Consider the following 17,800-nt stretch of genomic DNA (forward strand, 5'->3'; position numbering starts at 1 on the left):
CTGACGTAGAGGGGAGGAGCTATGTGCAGCTCTGCTGGGTGAATCCTCTTGCATTTCCTGTTGGGGAGGAGTTATATCCCAGAAGTAATGATGACCCGTGGACTGATCACACATAACAGAAGAAAAGGGAACCTGAGAACCCCTCTGTTTTTCCCTTTAACTCTATAACTATATATGTAGCCTAAAAATCCACTTTAGCAGTATGTTCTATTTAAGAAGACACCATCAAAGCCACATGATATAACAAGGTCTATTCTTCTCTATGGGCTGATGAAATACTCAATGAACGAATGAGAAAATTTAATTTGACAAAAGTCTTTGGTACTATTTTAGCTACAAAGATGTATTACATTTGTTTTTTGTTTTATGATAGAACAAAACAGTTACAACACTTGTTTCCTTACATAGGCAAATTTATTTAGATGAAAAATATTCCAATGAAAAATAGATTTCTAACCTATTGGAGATTTTGCCAAATATTAATGAATCAACTTCACTTAAAAGATATATCCATTTGTAAATAATACACCATACAATTATATAAATGTAATTTTATACACTTTTCTTTAATAGAAACTTTACAAAGTCTTGAAATAGACGACTCATTTAATATTTCTTCTCAATGAATGTAGGTCACATATAAAATTTCTGCTGTGATTGTCAAGATGGACAGCGTATGAAGTCTACTGGTAACGGAGTTATTCATTTCTTTAACTGTTCTTAAACAGGTCGATGCAGTTTTGCAAGAGAGAGATGTTATTCTGTGAAGAAAAATACAACATAAATTCAGTAACACAAAAATAAATTTTTGCTGCTTTAAAAGGGACAGTCAACACCAGAATTTTTGTTGTTTTAAAAGATAGATAATCCCTTAATTACCAATTCCCCAGTTTTGCATAACCAACACAGTTATAATTATACACGTTTTACCTCTGTAATTACCTTGTATCTAAGCCTCAGCAGACTGCCCCCTTATTTCAGTTCTTTTGACAGACTTGCAGTTAAGCCAATCAGAGCTGTCTCCATGTTAAATTCACGTGCATGAGCTCAATGTTATCTATATGAGACACGTAAACTAATGTCCTCTAGTGGTGAAAAACTATCAAAATGCATTTAGATTAGAGGCGGCCTTCAAGGTCTAAGAAATTAGCATATGAACCTCCTAGGTTTAGCTTTTAACTAAGAATACCAAGAGAACAAAGCAAAATTGGTGATAAAAGTAAATTGGAAAGTTGTTTAAAATTACATGCCCTATTTGAAACATGAAAGTCCCCTTAATTTCTTTTTTTATAAAATGCCATAGCAAATCCATATAGAATTATTCTATATGTAAAATTGTTACTGTGATCTGTACTTTATCGAAAAAGTAATTTTGTCCCCCTCATGATTATGTGATGACCTTCAGTGTGAAGTAGAAAATACACGGAGTTTCAATACTGCAAAAATAATGAAATCAAGATAAATCACAAAACTATCCTTTCCATATCTACATTAGGCAATGGTGATGACATATGCAAAAGAGACCAATATACTGAATTATTTTGCCACTATGATTATGAATTCAAGAAAATCTCTAAAAAAATATTATATATATATATATATTATACACACACTTGTATGCAAAAGTTTAGGCACCCCTGACAACTTCCATGATTTTCATTTATAAATAATTGGGTGTTTGGATCAGCAATTTAATTTTGATCTATCAAATAACTGAAGGACACAGTATATTTTGAAAACAAAGATTGTTCAACATTATGGTTTAGGGGAAGGCTACAAAAAGCTATCGCAGATATTTAAGCTGTCAGTGTCCACTGTGAGGAATATAGTGAGGAAATGGAAGACCACAGGCACAGTTCTTGTTAAGGCCAGAAGTGGCAGGCCAAGTAAAATACCGGAGAGGCAAATGCAAAGGATGGCGAGAACGGTCAAAAACAGCCCACAGACCACCTCCAAATACCTACAACATCATCTTGCTGCAGATGGTATCACTGTGCATCGTTCAACAATTCAGTGCACTTTGCACAAGGAGAAGCTGTATGGGAGAGGGATGCAGAAGAAGCTTTTTCTTCACACGCCACAAACAGTCGCTTGAGGTATGCAAACGCACATTTGGACAAGCCATCTTCATTTTGGAAGAAGGTGCTGTGGACTGATGAAACAAAGATTGAGTTATTTGGTCATAACAAGGGGCGTTATGCATTGCGGCAAAAGAACATAGCGTTCTAAGACAAACACTTGCTACCCACAGTAAAATTTGGTGGATGTTCCATCATGCTGTGGGGCCAGTGCCGGTACTGGGAATCTTTTTAAAGTTGAGGGTCGCATGGATTCCACTCAATATCATCAGATACTTGAGAATGTTGAGGAATCAGTCACAAAGTTGAAGTTACGCCAGGGCTGGATATTTCAACAAGACAACGACCCAAAACACTGCTCAAAATCTACTCTGGCATTTATGCAGAGGAACAAGTACAATGTTCTGGAATGGCCATCCGAGTCCCCAGACCTGAATATCATTGAAAATCTGTGGGGTGATTTGAAGCGGGCTTTCCATGCTCGGCAACCATCAAACCTAACTGAACTGGAGATGTTTTGCAAGGAGGAATGGTCCAAAATACCTTCATCCAAAATCTAGACATTCATTACAGGCTATAGGAAGGAAGCGTCTAGAGGATGTTATTTCTGCTAAAGGAGGCTCTACTAAATATTGATGAGATATTTCTGTTGTGGTGCCCAAATTTATGCACCTGTCTAATTTCGTTTTGATGCATATTGCACATTTTCTGTTAATCCAATAAACCTCATTTCACTACTGAAATATTACTGTGTCCTTCAGTTATTTGATAGATCAAAATGAAATTGCTGAACCAAACACCCAATTATTTATAAATGAAAACTGTCAGGGCTGCCTAAACTTTTGCATATGACTGTATATATATATGTATATATATATATATATATATATGTATATATATATATATATATATATATATATATATATATATATATATATATATATATATATATATAAATATATATATATCATATACGGTCAACAAAGATTCAATAAGATATTAAAGGGACATGATACCCAAATGTTGAATCACTTGAAAGTGATGCGACATAGCTGTAAAAAGCTGACTAGAAAATATCCCCTTAACATCTCTATGTAAAAAAGATATTTTACCTCAAAATGTCCTTAGTATTCACACCCCATTGTAAAGGACATTAAGCAGCAAATTAGTAAGCCTGTCCCGGGACCTGCAAGGGAGAGTGCCTCATGCACACTCATGTTATTTACCCTATCAGTTTAAGGAAGTTTACTATGAAATCTCTTGACATCACAGTTCATGACCTCAGCAAAGCTTATGCTTAATGGTTGCTGTTAATTTCTTCCTTTTTTTTTTAACCTGCAGCTGGGCAGTAACTGAAAGATAACTTTTTACACAGCACTTACTCAATGACTAAAGAAAATTTTCATTGCAATATATAGTAATCAAATTTGAAATAGAAAAGGGTGTGGTGCAAAGAGTAAATATTTCAGTTGTCTTATGTGGTATTAACCTCAAGCTAATTTAAGGAGTAGAGAGCAAAGAGAGAGAGCGCCTGATAGTGTAATATCGTCAAGGTCAAGCAAGGTACAGGTATAAAAAAATCTCTGCCAAATGGATACTCACAAAGAGCTTGGCACTCGCAAGTAGTGCATGTAGGCGGGCTGACCTTTATACAGTAGTCAGTACACTGAATCTATGGTGGTCGTATCAGAGATCTGTAGTGATAGAAACAGAAAACACAGAAGACCAATAGTGCAATATCGTCTGGAACCGAAATGGACACAGCATAGGATACAGGGTCAGCAAGGTGTATACTCACAATGGAGTTGGCACTCCCAAGTAGTGCATTAAGGCAGGCTGACCTTCATACAGCAGTCAGCGCGCTGATGGTTAATAGCTGTAGTTGGTGGCTGTAGCTGTTATCGGTCTAGGCTTGTCCTCTGCTCACCGGCGTGTGTGTTGAATATTCAGCTATAGCTGGGCTGTTTAGCTGTAGAAAGTGGATCTTTAAGGTATGCTGTGAACACACCCAAATATGCACCTGCGGCACGTCACAGGCCTCAGGAGACAAGGTGCATATAAAATAGTAAGCCACTAGAAATGAGTGACTGAAAAGTATTTATAAAAGAAAATATATTTAAAATAAGGAAGTCAGCGGACAAACTGTTAAGTAAAAATAATAAAAAGGGTTTTTATTTAAGAGCTATAACAACGCGTTTCTCGGCCGATAAAAGCTCACTGGCCGTTTCATCAGGTAAGTGATGAAACGGCCAGTGAGCTTTTATCGGCCGAGAAACGCGTTGTTATAGCTCTTAAATAAAAACCCTTTTTATTATTTTTACTTAACAGTTTGTCCGCTGACTTCCTTATTTTAAATATATTTTCTTTTATAAATACTTTTCAGTCACTCATTTCTAGTGGCTTACTATTTTATATGCACCTTGTCTCCTGAGGCCTGTGACGTGCCGCAGGTGCATATTTGGGTGTGTTCACAGCATACCTTAAAGATCCACTTTCTACAGCTAAACAGCCCAGCTATAGCTGAATATTCAACACACACGCCGGTGAGCAGAGGACAAGCCTAGACCGATAACAGCTACAGCCACCAACTACAGCTATTAACCATCAGCGCGCTGACTGCTGTATGAAGGTCAGCCTGCCTTAATGCACTACTTGGGAGTGCCAACTCCATTGTGAGTATACACCTTGCTGACCCTGTATCCTATGCTGTGTCCATTTCGGTTCCAGACGATATTGCACTATTGGTCTTCTGTGTTTTCTGTTTCTATCACTACAGATCTCTGATACGACCACCATAGATTCAGTGTACTGACTACTGTATAAAGGTCAGCCCGCCTACATGCACTACTTGCGAGTGCCAAGCTCTTTGTGAGTATCCATTTGGCAGAGATTTTTTTATACCTGTACCTTGCTTGACCTTGACGATATTACACTATCAGGCGCTCTCTCTCTTTGCTCTCTATTTTTTCAGTTCTACCGACTTACCACCGGTTTGGAGTGGAGCAGCCTTCCAGAATTATTGATTTCAACAATTGCATCTATCTATCAATGACTCTGCACTATATGTGAAATCGTTTGTATTGTTTTTTATATATTTTTTGATTTTATTCCACCTAATTTTATTTCATCTATTTTCAATAGAAATAACATCGTATCACTTGATTTATATCGTACATTTTTTAGGAGTTGAAGTTTTTGTGAAATACACGTCATTGTTTATGTAAAGTCACTTATCTATTTTTCCTGAACTATACAGTTCCTCAGGTACACTCTTGTAAAAGGATATCCTATATACTTTTTTGAACGATTTTTTATACCATTTTGCACCATCCACTCCACATATATTTTTTTTGCACATAATAGTATATCAATATAGCGCACCCTATTGTATGATTTTATATCGTACATTTTTTTCTAATTTAAGGAGTATTTAAAAAAAGCATATTCCTGCACTAAAACTATTTTTTTGCCAGAGTTGATCCACTCCACTAACAGAGCAAGTGCAATATTCCCTTTCAGTGAATGATCCTTAAATAGCTACATATGGACCATAAACACCAAGTTTGTTTCCATTTAAAGGGACAGTCTAGTCAAAATTAAACTTTAATGATTCAGATAGGGCATGTAATTTTAAACAACTTTACAATTTACTTTTATTATTAACCCTTTCCCTACCGGGACTTCCAGCCAAAAATACCAGAGTATTTTAAGCATTTTTGCTATCTCTCCATTTAAACGGAAATAGAGCCTTGTTTGTTTTTTTTATTTACCTATCAAATCTATATATATATTTTTTTATATATTTGGTATATTTCCTGCCACCATTTTACAAATTTATCAAAATTTATCAAATTTATCAAATAAAAAAAAATGTGGTTTTCACAGAAATTATTTACATACTTCTTGAGCATACATGGCACAAATGTTTGTAAAAGTTTCTATGGGATTCTCTGTTTAGAAATAACAGACATATGGCTTTGCCATTGCTTTTTGGTAATTAAAAGGCCGCTAATTGCAGCTGTGCACCACACTTCTATTATTCCCGGCAGTGAAGGGGTTAATTAGGCAGCTTAAAAGGTTAATGTTAGCTTTAGTGTAGAGATTAGCCTCCTACTTGATACTCCCCACCCCCTGATCACTCCCAAACAGCTCTCTACCCTCCCCCACCCCCACTGGTAACTCCCATCTTAGGTACTGACAGTCTGCCAGTATGGAAAAAAAAAAAATAAGGAGTAGTTGCCCCATCCCTCCCTGTCCCTTTGTTTTTTTTATCTTCCATAGCGTAGGGCCGCTCCCACTTCCTCCTGCTCCCTCCCGCCGGGCTGCTCACTCGTCCCGTCGGCTCCAGCAGAAGATTGTCACCATCTGTAACGATCAGGCATCTGACCTCATATGAAGCTGAAGCACCGATCGCGCTCTAGCTCCATATGAGGCAGATCCCTGAAGCTTCAGGAACTCCAGTTCTCAGCTGTAACTTAACAGCCGAGAGTGCTGGAGCATCCTGAAGCGACGATGTGTATATATACGTGGTGCGGTACGATAGCCAAAGTACTGCACAACATATATATATATATATATATATATATATATATATATATATATATACACACGTCGGATTGGGTGAAGGGGTTAAATTTGCTTTATTTTCTTTGCATTCTTAATTGAAAGCTAAACCTAGGTAGGCTCATATGCTAATTTCTAAGCCCTTGAAGGCCAACTTTTATCTGAATCCATTGACAGTTTTTTCATAGCTGGGGGGTGTTAGTTTATGATAACATTGTGCTTACGCCCGTAGAGTTACTTATGAAAGGGCACTGATTGGCTAAAATGCAAGTCTGTCAAAAGAACTGAAATAAGCGGGCAGTTTGCAGAGGCTTAGATACAAGGTAATAACAGAGGTAAAAAAGTACATTAAAGGGACAGTCTACACCAGAATTTTTATTGTTTTAAAAGATAGATAATCCCTTTATTACCCATTACCCAGTTTTGCATAACACAGTTATATTAATATACTTTTAACCTCTGTGATTATCTTGTATCTAAGCCTCTGCAAACTGCCCCTTTATTTCAGTTATTTTGACAGAATTGCAGTCTAGCCAATCAGTGCCTGCTCCCAGATAACTTCTCGTGCACGAGCACAGTGTTATCTATATGAAACACATGAACTAACACCCTCTAGTGGTGAAAAACTGTTAAAATGCATTCTGAAAAGAGGCGGCCTTCAAGGTCTAAGAAATTAGCATATGAACCTCCTAGGTTAAGCTTTCAACTAAGAATACCAAGAGAACAAAGTAAAATTGGTGATAAAAGTAAATTGGAAAATTGTTTAAAATTACATGCCCTATCTGAATCATGAAAGTTTATTTTGGCTTAGACTGTCCCTTTAATATAACCAAGTTAGTTATGCAAAATTTGGGGTATGGGTAATAAAGGGATTATCTATTGTCTTAAACAATAACAATTCTGGAGTAGACTGTTCCTTTAAATATAAAAAAGCTCAAACAAGAATAGCAGCACTCCAAAAGGTAATAAATTACCAAATCTTTATTGCAGCCAAAAGCACAAAAGAAGCAGCAACGTTTCGGACTACATGTCCTTAATCATGCTATACATACATCACTTCCTCTTCCTCCTTATATACCCTCAAGGACACAACTACCATAAAAACAGAATTTATGTTTACCTGATAAATTACTTTCTCCAACGGTGTGTCCGGTCCACGGCGTCATCCTTACTTGTGGGATATTCTCTTCCCCAACAGGAAATGGCAAAGAGCCCAGCAAAGCTGGTCACATGATCCCTCCTAGGCTCCGCCTACCCCAGTCATTCGACCGACGTTAAGGAGGAATATTTGCATAGGAGAAACCATATGGTACCGTGGTGACTGTAGTTAAAGAAAATAAATTATCAGACCTGATTAAAAAAACCAGGGCGGGCCGTGGACCGGACACACCGTTGGAGAAAGTAATTTATCAGGTAAACATAAATTCTGTTTTCTCCAACATAGGTGTGTCCGGTCCACGTCGTCATCCTTACTTGTGGGAACCAATACCAAAGCTTTAGGACACGGATGAAGGGAGGGAGCAAATCAGGTCACCTAAATGGAAGGCACCACGGCTTGCAAAACCTTTCTCCCAAAAATAGCCTCAGAAGAAGCAAAAGTATCAAACTTGTAAAATTTGGTAAAAGTGTGCAGTGAAGACCAAGTCGCTGCCCTACATATCTGATCAACAGAAGCCTCGTTCTTGAAGGCCCATGTGGAAGCCACAGCCCTAGTGGAATGAGCTGTGATTCTTTCGGGAGGCTGCCGTCCGGCAGTCTCGTAAGCCAATCTGATGATGCTTTTAATCCAAAAAGAGAGAGAGGTAGAAGTTGCTTTTTGACCTCTCCTTTTACCGGAATAAACAACAAACAAGGAAGATGTTTGTCTAAAATCCTTTGTAGCATCTAAATAGAATTTTAGAGCGCGAACAACATCCAAATTGTGCAACAAACGTTCCTTCTTTGAAACTGGTTTCGGACACAGAGAAGGTACGATAATCTCCTGGTTAATGTTTTTGTTAGAAACAACTTTTGGAAGAAAACCAGGTTTAGTACGTAAAACCACCTTATCTGCATGGAACACCAGATAAGGAGGAGAACACTGCAGAGCAGATAATTCTGAAACTCTTCTAGCAGAAGAAATATCAACGGAATGCAAGGGTTCAAACGGAACCCCCTGAAGAACTGAAAGAACTAAATTGAGACTCCAAGGAGGAGTCAAAGGTTTGTAAACAGGCTTAATTCTAACCAGAGCCTGAACAAAGGCTTGAACATCTGGCACAGCGGCCAGCTTTTTGTGAAGTAACACAGACAAGGCAGAAATCTGTCCCTTCAGGGAACTTGCAGATAATCCTTTTTCCAATCCTTCTTGAAGGAAGGATAGAATCCTAGGAATCTTAACCTTGTCCCAAGGGAATCCTTTAGATTCACACCAACAGATATATTTTTTCCAAATTTTGTGGTAAATCTTTCTAGTTACAGGCTTTCTGGCCTGAACAAGAGTATCGATAACAGAATCTGAGAATCCTCGCTTCGATAAGATCAAGCGTTCAATCTCCAAGCAGTCAGCTGGAGTGAAACCAGATTCGGATGTTCGAACGGACCCTGAACAAGAAGGTCTCGTCTCAAAGGTAGCTTCCAAGGAGGAGCCGATGACATATTTACCAGATCTGCGTACCAAGTCCTGCGTGGCCACGCAGGAGCTATCAAGATCACCGACGCCCTCTCCTGATTGATCCTGGCTACCAGCCTGGGGATGAGAGGAAACGGCGGGAACACATAAGCTAGTTTGAAGGTCCAAGGTGCTACTAGTGCATCCACTAGAGCCGCCTTGGGATCCCTGGATCTGGACCCGTAGCAAGGAACTTTGAAGTTCTGACGAGAGGCCATCAGATCCATGTCTGGAATGCCCCACAGCTGAGTGACTTGGGCAAAGATTTCCGGATGGAGTTCCCACTCCCCCGGATGCAATGTCTGACGACTCAGAAAATCCGCTTCCCAATTTTCCACTCCTGGGATGTGGATAGCAGACAGGTGGCAGGAGTGAGACTCCGCCCATAGAATGATTTTGGTCACTTCTTCCATCGCCAGGGAACTCCTTGTTCCCCCCTGATGGTTGATGTACGCAACAGTTGTCATGTTGTCTGATTGAAACCGTATGAACTTGGCCCTCGCTAGCTGAGGCCAAGCCTTGAGAGCATTGAATATCGCTCTCAGTTCCAGAATATTTATCGGTAGAAGAGATTCTTCCCGAGACCAAAGACCCTGAGCTTTCAGGGATCCCCAGACCGCGCCCCAGCCCATCAGACTGGCGTCGGTCGTGACAATGACCCACTCTGGTCTGCGGAATGTCATCCCTCGTGACAGGTTGTCCAGGGACAGCCACCAACGGAGTGAGTCTCTGGTCCTCTGATTTACTTGTATCTTCGGAGACAAGTCTGTATAGTCCCCATTCCACTGACTGAGCATGCACAGTTGTAATGGTCTTAGATGAATGCGTGCAAAAGGAACTATGTCCATTGCCGCTACCATCAACCCGATCACTTCCATGCACTGAGCTATGGAAGGAAGAGGAACGGAATGGAGTATCCGACAAGAGTCTAGAAGTTTTGTTTTTCTGGCCTCTGTCAGAAAAATCCTCATTTCTAAGGAGTCTATTATTGTTCCCAAGAAGGGAACCCTTGTTGACGGAGATAGAGAACTCTTTTCCACGTTCACTTTCCATCCGTGAGATCTGAGAAAGGCCAGGACAATGTCCGTGTGAGCCTTTGCTTGAGGAAGGGACGACGCTTGAATCAAAATGTCGTCCAAGTAAGGTACTACAGCAATGCCCCTTGGTCTTAGCACAGCTAGAAGGGACCCTAGTACCTTTGTGAAAATCCTTGGAGCAGTGGCTAATCCGAAAGGAAGCGCCACGAACTGGTAATGTTTGTCCAGGAATGCGAACCTCAGGAACCGATGATGTTCCTTGTGGATAGGAATATGTAGATACGCATCCTTTAAATCCACCGTGGTCATGAATTGACCTTCCTGGATGGAAGGAAGAATAGTTCGAATGGTTTCCATCTTGAACGATGGAACCTTGAGAAACTTGTTTAAGATCTTGAGATCTAAGATTGGTCTGAACGTTCCCTCTTTTTTGGGAACTATAAACAGATTGGAGTAGAACCCCATCCCTTGTTCTCTTAATGGAACGGGATGAATCACTCCCATTTTTAACAGGTCTTCTACACAATGTAAGAATGCCTGTCTTTTTATGTGGTCTGAAGACAACTGAGACCTGTGGAACCTCCCCCTTGGGGGAAGTCCCTTGAATTCCAGAAGATAACCTTGGGAGACTATCTCTAGCGCCCAAGGATCCAGAACATCTCTTGCCCAAGCCTGAGCGAAGAGAGAGAGTCTGCCCCCCACCAGATCCGGTCCCGGATCGGGGGCCAACATTTCATGCTGTCTTGGTAGCAGTGGCAGGTTTCTTGGCCTGCTTTCCCTTGTTCCAGCCTTGCATTGGTCTCCAAGCTGGCTTGGCTTGAGAAGTATTACCCTCTTGCTTAGAGGACGTAGCACTTTGGGCTGGTCCATTTCTACGAAAGGGACGAAAATTAGGTTTATTTTTTGCCTTGAAAGGCCGATCCTGAGGAAGGGCGTGGCCCTTACCCCCAGTGATACCGAGATAATCTCTTTCAAGTCAGGGCCAAACAGCGTTTTCCCCTTGAAAGGAATGTTAAGTAGCTTGTTCTTGGAAGACGCATCAGCCGACCAAGATTTCAACCAAAGCGCTCTGCGTGCCACAATAGCAAACCCAGAATTCTTAGCCGCTAACCTAGCCAATTGCAAAGTGGCGTCTAGGGTGAAAGAATTAGCCAATTTGAGAGCATTGATTCTGTCCCTAATCTCCTCATAAGGAGGAGAATCACTGTCGACCGCCTTTATCAGCTCATCGAACCAGAAACATGCGGCTGTAGCGACAGGGACAATGCATGAAATTGGTTGTAGAAGGTAACCCTGCTGAACAAACATCTTTTTAAGCAAACCTTCTAATTTTTTATCCATAGGATCTTTGAAAGCACAACTATCCTCTATGGGTATAGTGGTGCGTTTGTTTAAAGTGGAAACCGCTCCCTCGACCTTGGGGACTGTCTGCCATAAGTCCTTTCTGGGGTCGACCATAGGAAACAATTTTTTAAATATGGGGGGAGGGACGAAAGGAATACCGGGCCTTTCCCATTCTTTATTAACAATGTCCGCCACCCGCTTGGGTATAGGAAAAGCTTCTGGGAGCCCCGGCACCTCTAGGAACTTGTCCATTTTACATAGTTTCTCTGGGATGACCAACTTGTCACAATCATCCAGAGTGGATAATACCTCCTTAAGCAGAATGCGGAGATGTTCCAACTTAAATTTAAATGCAATCACATCAGGTTCAGCTTGTTGAGAAATGTTCCCTGAATCAGTAATTTCTCCCTCAGACAAAACCTCCCTGGCCCCATCAGACTGAGTTAGGGGCCCTTCAGAAATATTAATATCAGCGTCGTCATGCTCTTCAGTATCTAAAACAGAGCAGTCGCGCTTACGCTGATAAGTGTTCATTTTGGCTAAAATGTTTTTGACAGAATTATCCATTACAGCCGTTAATTGTTGCATAGTAAGGAGTATTGGCGCGCTAGATGTACTAGGGGCCTCCTGAGTGGGCAAGACTCGTGTAGACGAAGGAGGGAATGATGCAGTACCATGCTTACTCCCCTCACTTGAGGAATCATCTTGGGCATCATTGTCATTGTCACATAAATCACATTTATTTAAATGAATAGGAATTCTGGCTTCCCCACATTCAGAACACAGTCTATCTGGTAGTTCAGACATGTTAAACAGGCATAAACTTGATAACAAGTACAAAAAACGTTTTAAAATAAAACCGTTACTGTCACTTTAAATTTTAAACTGAACACACTTTATTACTGCAAATGCGAAAAAACATGAAGGAATTGTTCAAAATTTACTAAATTTTCACCACAGTGTCTTAAAGCCTTAAAAGTATTGCACACCAAATTTGGAAGCTTTAACCCTTAAAATAACGGAACCGGAGCCGTTTTGAACATTAACCCCTTTACAGTCCCTGGTATCTGCTTTGCTGAGACCCAACCAAGCCCCAAGGGGAATACGATACCAAATGACGCCTTCAGAAAGTCTTTTCTAAGTATCAGAGCTCCTCTCACATGCGACTGCATGCCATGCCTCTCAAAAACAAGTGCGCAACACCGGCGCGAAAATGAGACTCTGCCTATGCTTTGGGAAAGTCCCTAAAGAATAAGGTGTCTAAAACAGTGCCTGCCGATATTATTATATCAAAATACCCAGATAAAATGATTCCTCAAGGCTAAATATGTGTTAATAATCAATCGATTTAGCCCAAAAAAAGTCTACAGTCTTAATAAGCCCTTTTTGAAGCCCTTATTTACAATCGTAATAAACATGGCTTACCGGATCCCAGAGGGAAAATGACAGCTTCCAGCATTACATCGTCTTGTTAGAATGTGTCATACCTCAAGCAGCAAGAGACTGCTCACTGTTCCCCCAACTGAAGTTAATTGCTCTCAACAGTCCTGTGTGGAACAGCCATGGATTTTAGTGACGGTTGCTAAAATCATTTTCCTCATACAAACAGAAATCTTCATCTCTTTTCTGTTTCTGAGTAAATAGTACATACCAGCACTATTTCAAAATAACAAACTCTTGATTGAATAATAAAAACTACAGTTAAACACTAAAAAACTCTAAGCCATCTCCGTGGAGATGTTGCCTGTACAACGGCAAAGAGAATGACTGGGGTAGGCGGAGCCTAGGAGGGATCATGTGACCAGCTTTGCTGGGCTCTTTGCCATTTCCTGTTGGGGAAGAGAATATCCCACAAGTAAGGATGACGCCGTGGACCGGACACACCTATGTTGGAGAAATAATTAACTCTTTATATACCACAACAGTACTACATTTTTCAATAGCATATGTAGATATCCTAACAATTTTTCTTAAAATTACTCTATACATAGTAACACTTTATTCTCCTTTACAAATAAAAGAGAAGTGAAACATTACACAGTTATTTGGAGAAATCAATATATATCAAAAATGTAAGGGAATTTGTATTTTTTTGAGATTACTATTTTCATAGGATGGTTATTGTTGCACATAAACAGATTTTTTTATATAAATTATAAAAAGATACATGTTTGATATATATTGATTTCTCCAAATAACTGTGTAATGTTTCACTTCTCTTTTATTTGTAAAGGAGAATAAAGTGTTATTATGTATAGAGTAATTTTAAGAAAAAATGTTAGGATATCTACATGAAAAATGTAGTACTTTTGTGGTATATAAAGAGTTAATTATTTTATGGTAGGTGTGTCCTTGAGGGTATATAAGGAGGAAGAGGAAGTGATGTATGTATAGCATGATTAAGGACATGTAGTCCGAAACGTTGCTGCTTCTTTTGTGCTTTTGGCTGCAATAAAGATTTGGTAATTATTACCTTTTGGAGTGCTGCTATTCTTTTTTGAGCTTTTGGATATTGATACAGGGTTGTGCAGTGCCCTGTTATAGCTTGCACCTAATATTTCCACAGTGTGTGCTTGACTTTCTGCTTTCCTTTAAATATAAAAGTCAATACTTTTTACATTTTATTTATTTTTTTGCATGAAAAAAATTAAGACAAAATTATATAAATGTATTTATTCTTATGCAACCAGCTCTAATAGCTGCCCAGGGGCCTTAAGAGGATTTTACAGTTCATTAAAACACAGGTATCACAAAACGTATAAATAAAAGGAAATAAAAAAATAGCCCTTAACCACTGCCGTCGTTCAGGGGTTTGCTAGCGCAGCTTTGCCAGAAGCGGCAAAACTATGCTAGTACTCCATGCCTCATTTCTGAAGGCATGCAGATATAGAACAGTCTTGCCGACATCACCAAGAACTGCGATATATAAACAAGCTCAATAAGGCGGCTCGTTTAAAGACCGTAGGTGTACAGGGCACGTCTGTGGTTGCTAAGGGGTTAAAAGGAACAATAAATCCAAATAAAAAAATTCATTATTCAGATAGAGCATGCGGTTTTAAACATGTTTCAATTTACTTCTATTATCAAATTTACTTCAATCTCTTGGAATCATGTTGAAAAGCATACCTAGACAGGTTCAGCAGCAACTATGCTTTACTCGGAGCTAGCTGCTGATAGGTGAATGCAAATATATGCCTCTTGTCATTGGCTCACTCAGTGTGATTTGCTATCCACCAGCAGTACATTCCTAGCTGAACACATTTGATGAGCTAATGACGAGATAATGAGGTCCGTAAAACACCCTTATCCTGATGAAAAATCAGATAAGGAGGATCACAAGAAAGAGCAGATAACTCAGAAAATCTTCTGGCAGAAGTAATAGCGAAAAGAAAGAACACTTTCCAAGAAAGTAGTTTAATGTCCATTTTATGCAAAGGTTCAAAAGGATGAGCCTGCAAAACACTTAACACCAAGTTAAGATTCCATGGAGGAGAAATTGGCTTGACTATGGGTTTAATATGTATCAAAGCCTGAAAAACTTTGAATATCAGGAAGATTAGCAATCTTTCTGTGGAACACGACTGAAAGGGCAGAAATCTGCCCATTCAGACAACTGGCAGATAGGCCCTTATCCAGACTATCCTGCAAAAACTGCAAAATCCCAGGTATTCTGAATGAATGCCAGGACAAACCATGATCTATACACCGAAAAAAACATAATTTATGCAATAACTTACCTGATAAATTAATTTCTTTCATATTGGCAAGAGTCCATGAGCTAGTGACGTATGGGATATACAATCCTACCAGGAGGGGGAAAATGTTCCAAAAACCAAAAAAATCATAACCACCATAAAAAGGGTGGGCCTCATGGACTCTTACCAGTATGAAAGAAATGAATTTATCAGGTAAGTTCTTACATAAATTAGGTTTTCTTTCATGTAATTGGCAAGAGTCCATGAGCTAGTGACATATGGGATAAAAATACCCAAGTCCACAGAAGAGTCACTAGAGAGGGAGGGATAAAATAACAACAGCTATTTCCACTGAGAAATTAAATCCACACAATAATTAAGTTTTTCTCAAAAAACTCAAATCAAAAGCAGTAGAATCAAACTGAAACAGCTGCCTGAAGAACTTTTTCTACCAAAGACTGCTTCAGAAGAAGCAAATACATCAAAATGATAAAAACAATAAAAGTCTGCAAAGACCAAATTACTGATTTGCAAATTTGATCAACCTAAGATTCATTCTGAAAAAGCCCAAGAAAAGTCGACTGAGCTTAGTAAAATGAACTGTAAAACACTGAGGCGGAGCCTGCCCTCCCTCGAAATAAGCCTTGAAAAACAAAAGCTTTAATCAGGATGCCAAAGAAATGTCAGAGGCTTCATAACTTTTTCTGAAACCAGAAAAACAGCAGATAGACTAGAAGTCTTCTGAAATCCTAGTAACCTCGAAATAGAATTATAAAATTCCTACCACATCCAAAGAATGTAAAGAACTCTCAAATAAATCTTTAGGATTAGGGCACTAAGAAGGGACAACATATTCTCTACTAATGTTGTTCAAATTCACAACCTTAGGGAAAAAAAGAAGTCCACAAAACAACTTATCTAGATGAAAAAATCAGATAAGGAGACACACAAGAGAGAGCTGATAAATCAGAAACTCTTGTAGCAGAGAGATAGTCAAAAGAAACAACACTTTCCAAGAAAGTAGATAATCTTTAAACCAAATAAGACTCCAAAAAGAAGAAATTAATAAATGAGCAGGCTTGATACCAACCAAAGCCTGAACAAAACAGCAAATATCAGGAAGTTAAAATTTATTTATCTTCTCATAAAACTTATCCAAACCATCCTGAAAAACTGTAAAATCCTAGGAATTCTAAAAGAATACCAAGAGAATTTATGAGAAGAACACTATAAAATATAGGTTTTCCAAACCTGATAATACATGTTCGTTGACACAGACTTATAAGCATGCAGCATAGCGATAAAAACTGAGTCAGAGAAACCACTATGACTCAACACTAATCAATTTCCATACCTCCAAATTAGTAATTTGATATCCATGGAAAAATAACCCCTAAAACAAGAGGGCTGGCCAAAGAGAAGTGGCCAATGATGGCAACTGGACATCCAAACAGGATCCACATACCAAACCTGTGAGGCCATGCTGAAGCTATCAGAAACACATGACACTGTTCCAATATGATCTCTAAAATCAACTTTGGAAGAAAAAAAAAAAGGCGGAAAGATGTAGTCAGGTTGAAAAACCAAGACACTGCTAATGCATCCACCATCTCCCCCTTAGGATCCCTGTACCTGAAAAGGTACCTGGGAAATTGAGAAAACACATCTGTATAGAGACACCACTCTCCCAGATGTAAAGACGGACGGTTGAGATAATCCACCTCCCAAATGTCTAAAATCGTAGAAAAAAGACCGGAGAAGAATTCCATCTAAGAACGTATTCAAGATACCTCTTAATTGCTACGGAACTACAAGTCACTATTGTTGATTGACAAATACCACAGTTGTGATATTGAATGTCTGAAAGCAAAAAAATGAAAAAGTTCTCTCATAAAAGAGACCAAGCCTGAAAGAGCTCTGAATAATAGCACAGAGTTCCAAAATATCGATTGGAAACCTCGCCTCTTGAAGTTTCCAAACCCCTTGTTTTGTCAAAAGACCCTCAGACAACACCCCAACCTGTAAGACTTGCATCCATTAAGAATACAATCCAGGAAGGACGAACAAAAGGAGGCCGCCTGAATAAAATGATGATAGACTAATCACCAAAAACAGAGAGAGAGTAGAGTGTTAGGATTTAAAAAACTGTGATATTTAAAAACAAACCCTGTATCATTGATTCAGTATGCAAATCAAAAAGAGATCTCAGATGAAAAACAAACAAAGGGAACCACGCCCGATGCTGCAGTTAAGAGATCTAACAACTGTCATGCACATAGCCACTGAAATAAATGTTCTAGACTGTAAGTTAGACAGGCTAATGCCACTTACAATTGACTTTTGTCCGATAAAGACAAACACATGAACACAGAATCTATCTAGAAACCCAAAAAGTAGTGATCCTTGTCTGAGGAATCACGAAACTCTTAGGTA

General features: G+C 39.1%; 1 protein-coding gene across 1 annotated transcript in view; it reads right to left on the reverse strand.

Moving 5' to 3' along the window:
• Positions 1-392: 392 nt before the first annotated feature.
• The window catches only part of SNX5 (sorting nexin 5), a 256,667-nt gene continuing 239,259 nt past the window's right edge, over positions 393-17,800 (reverse strand). Inside the window, exon 13 of the mRNA XM_053711986.1 lies at positions 393-761. Coding sequence (XP_053567961.1) covers positions 711-761 — 51 coding nt within the window. The 3' untranslated portion in view covers positions 393-710. The remainder of the gene's footprint in view (positions 762-17,800) is intronic.

This window comes from Bombina bombina, chromosome 4 (assembly GCF_027579735.1).
Source record: "Bombina bombina isolate aBomBom1 chromosome 4, aBomBom1.pri, whole genome shotgun sequence".
Taxonomy (NCBI): domain Eukaryota; kingdom Metazoa; phylum Chordata; class Amphibia; order Anura; family Bombinatoridae; genus Bombina; species Bombina bombina.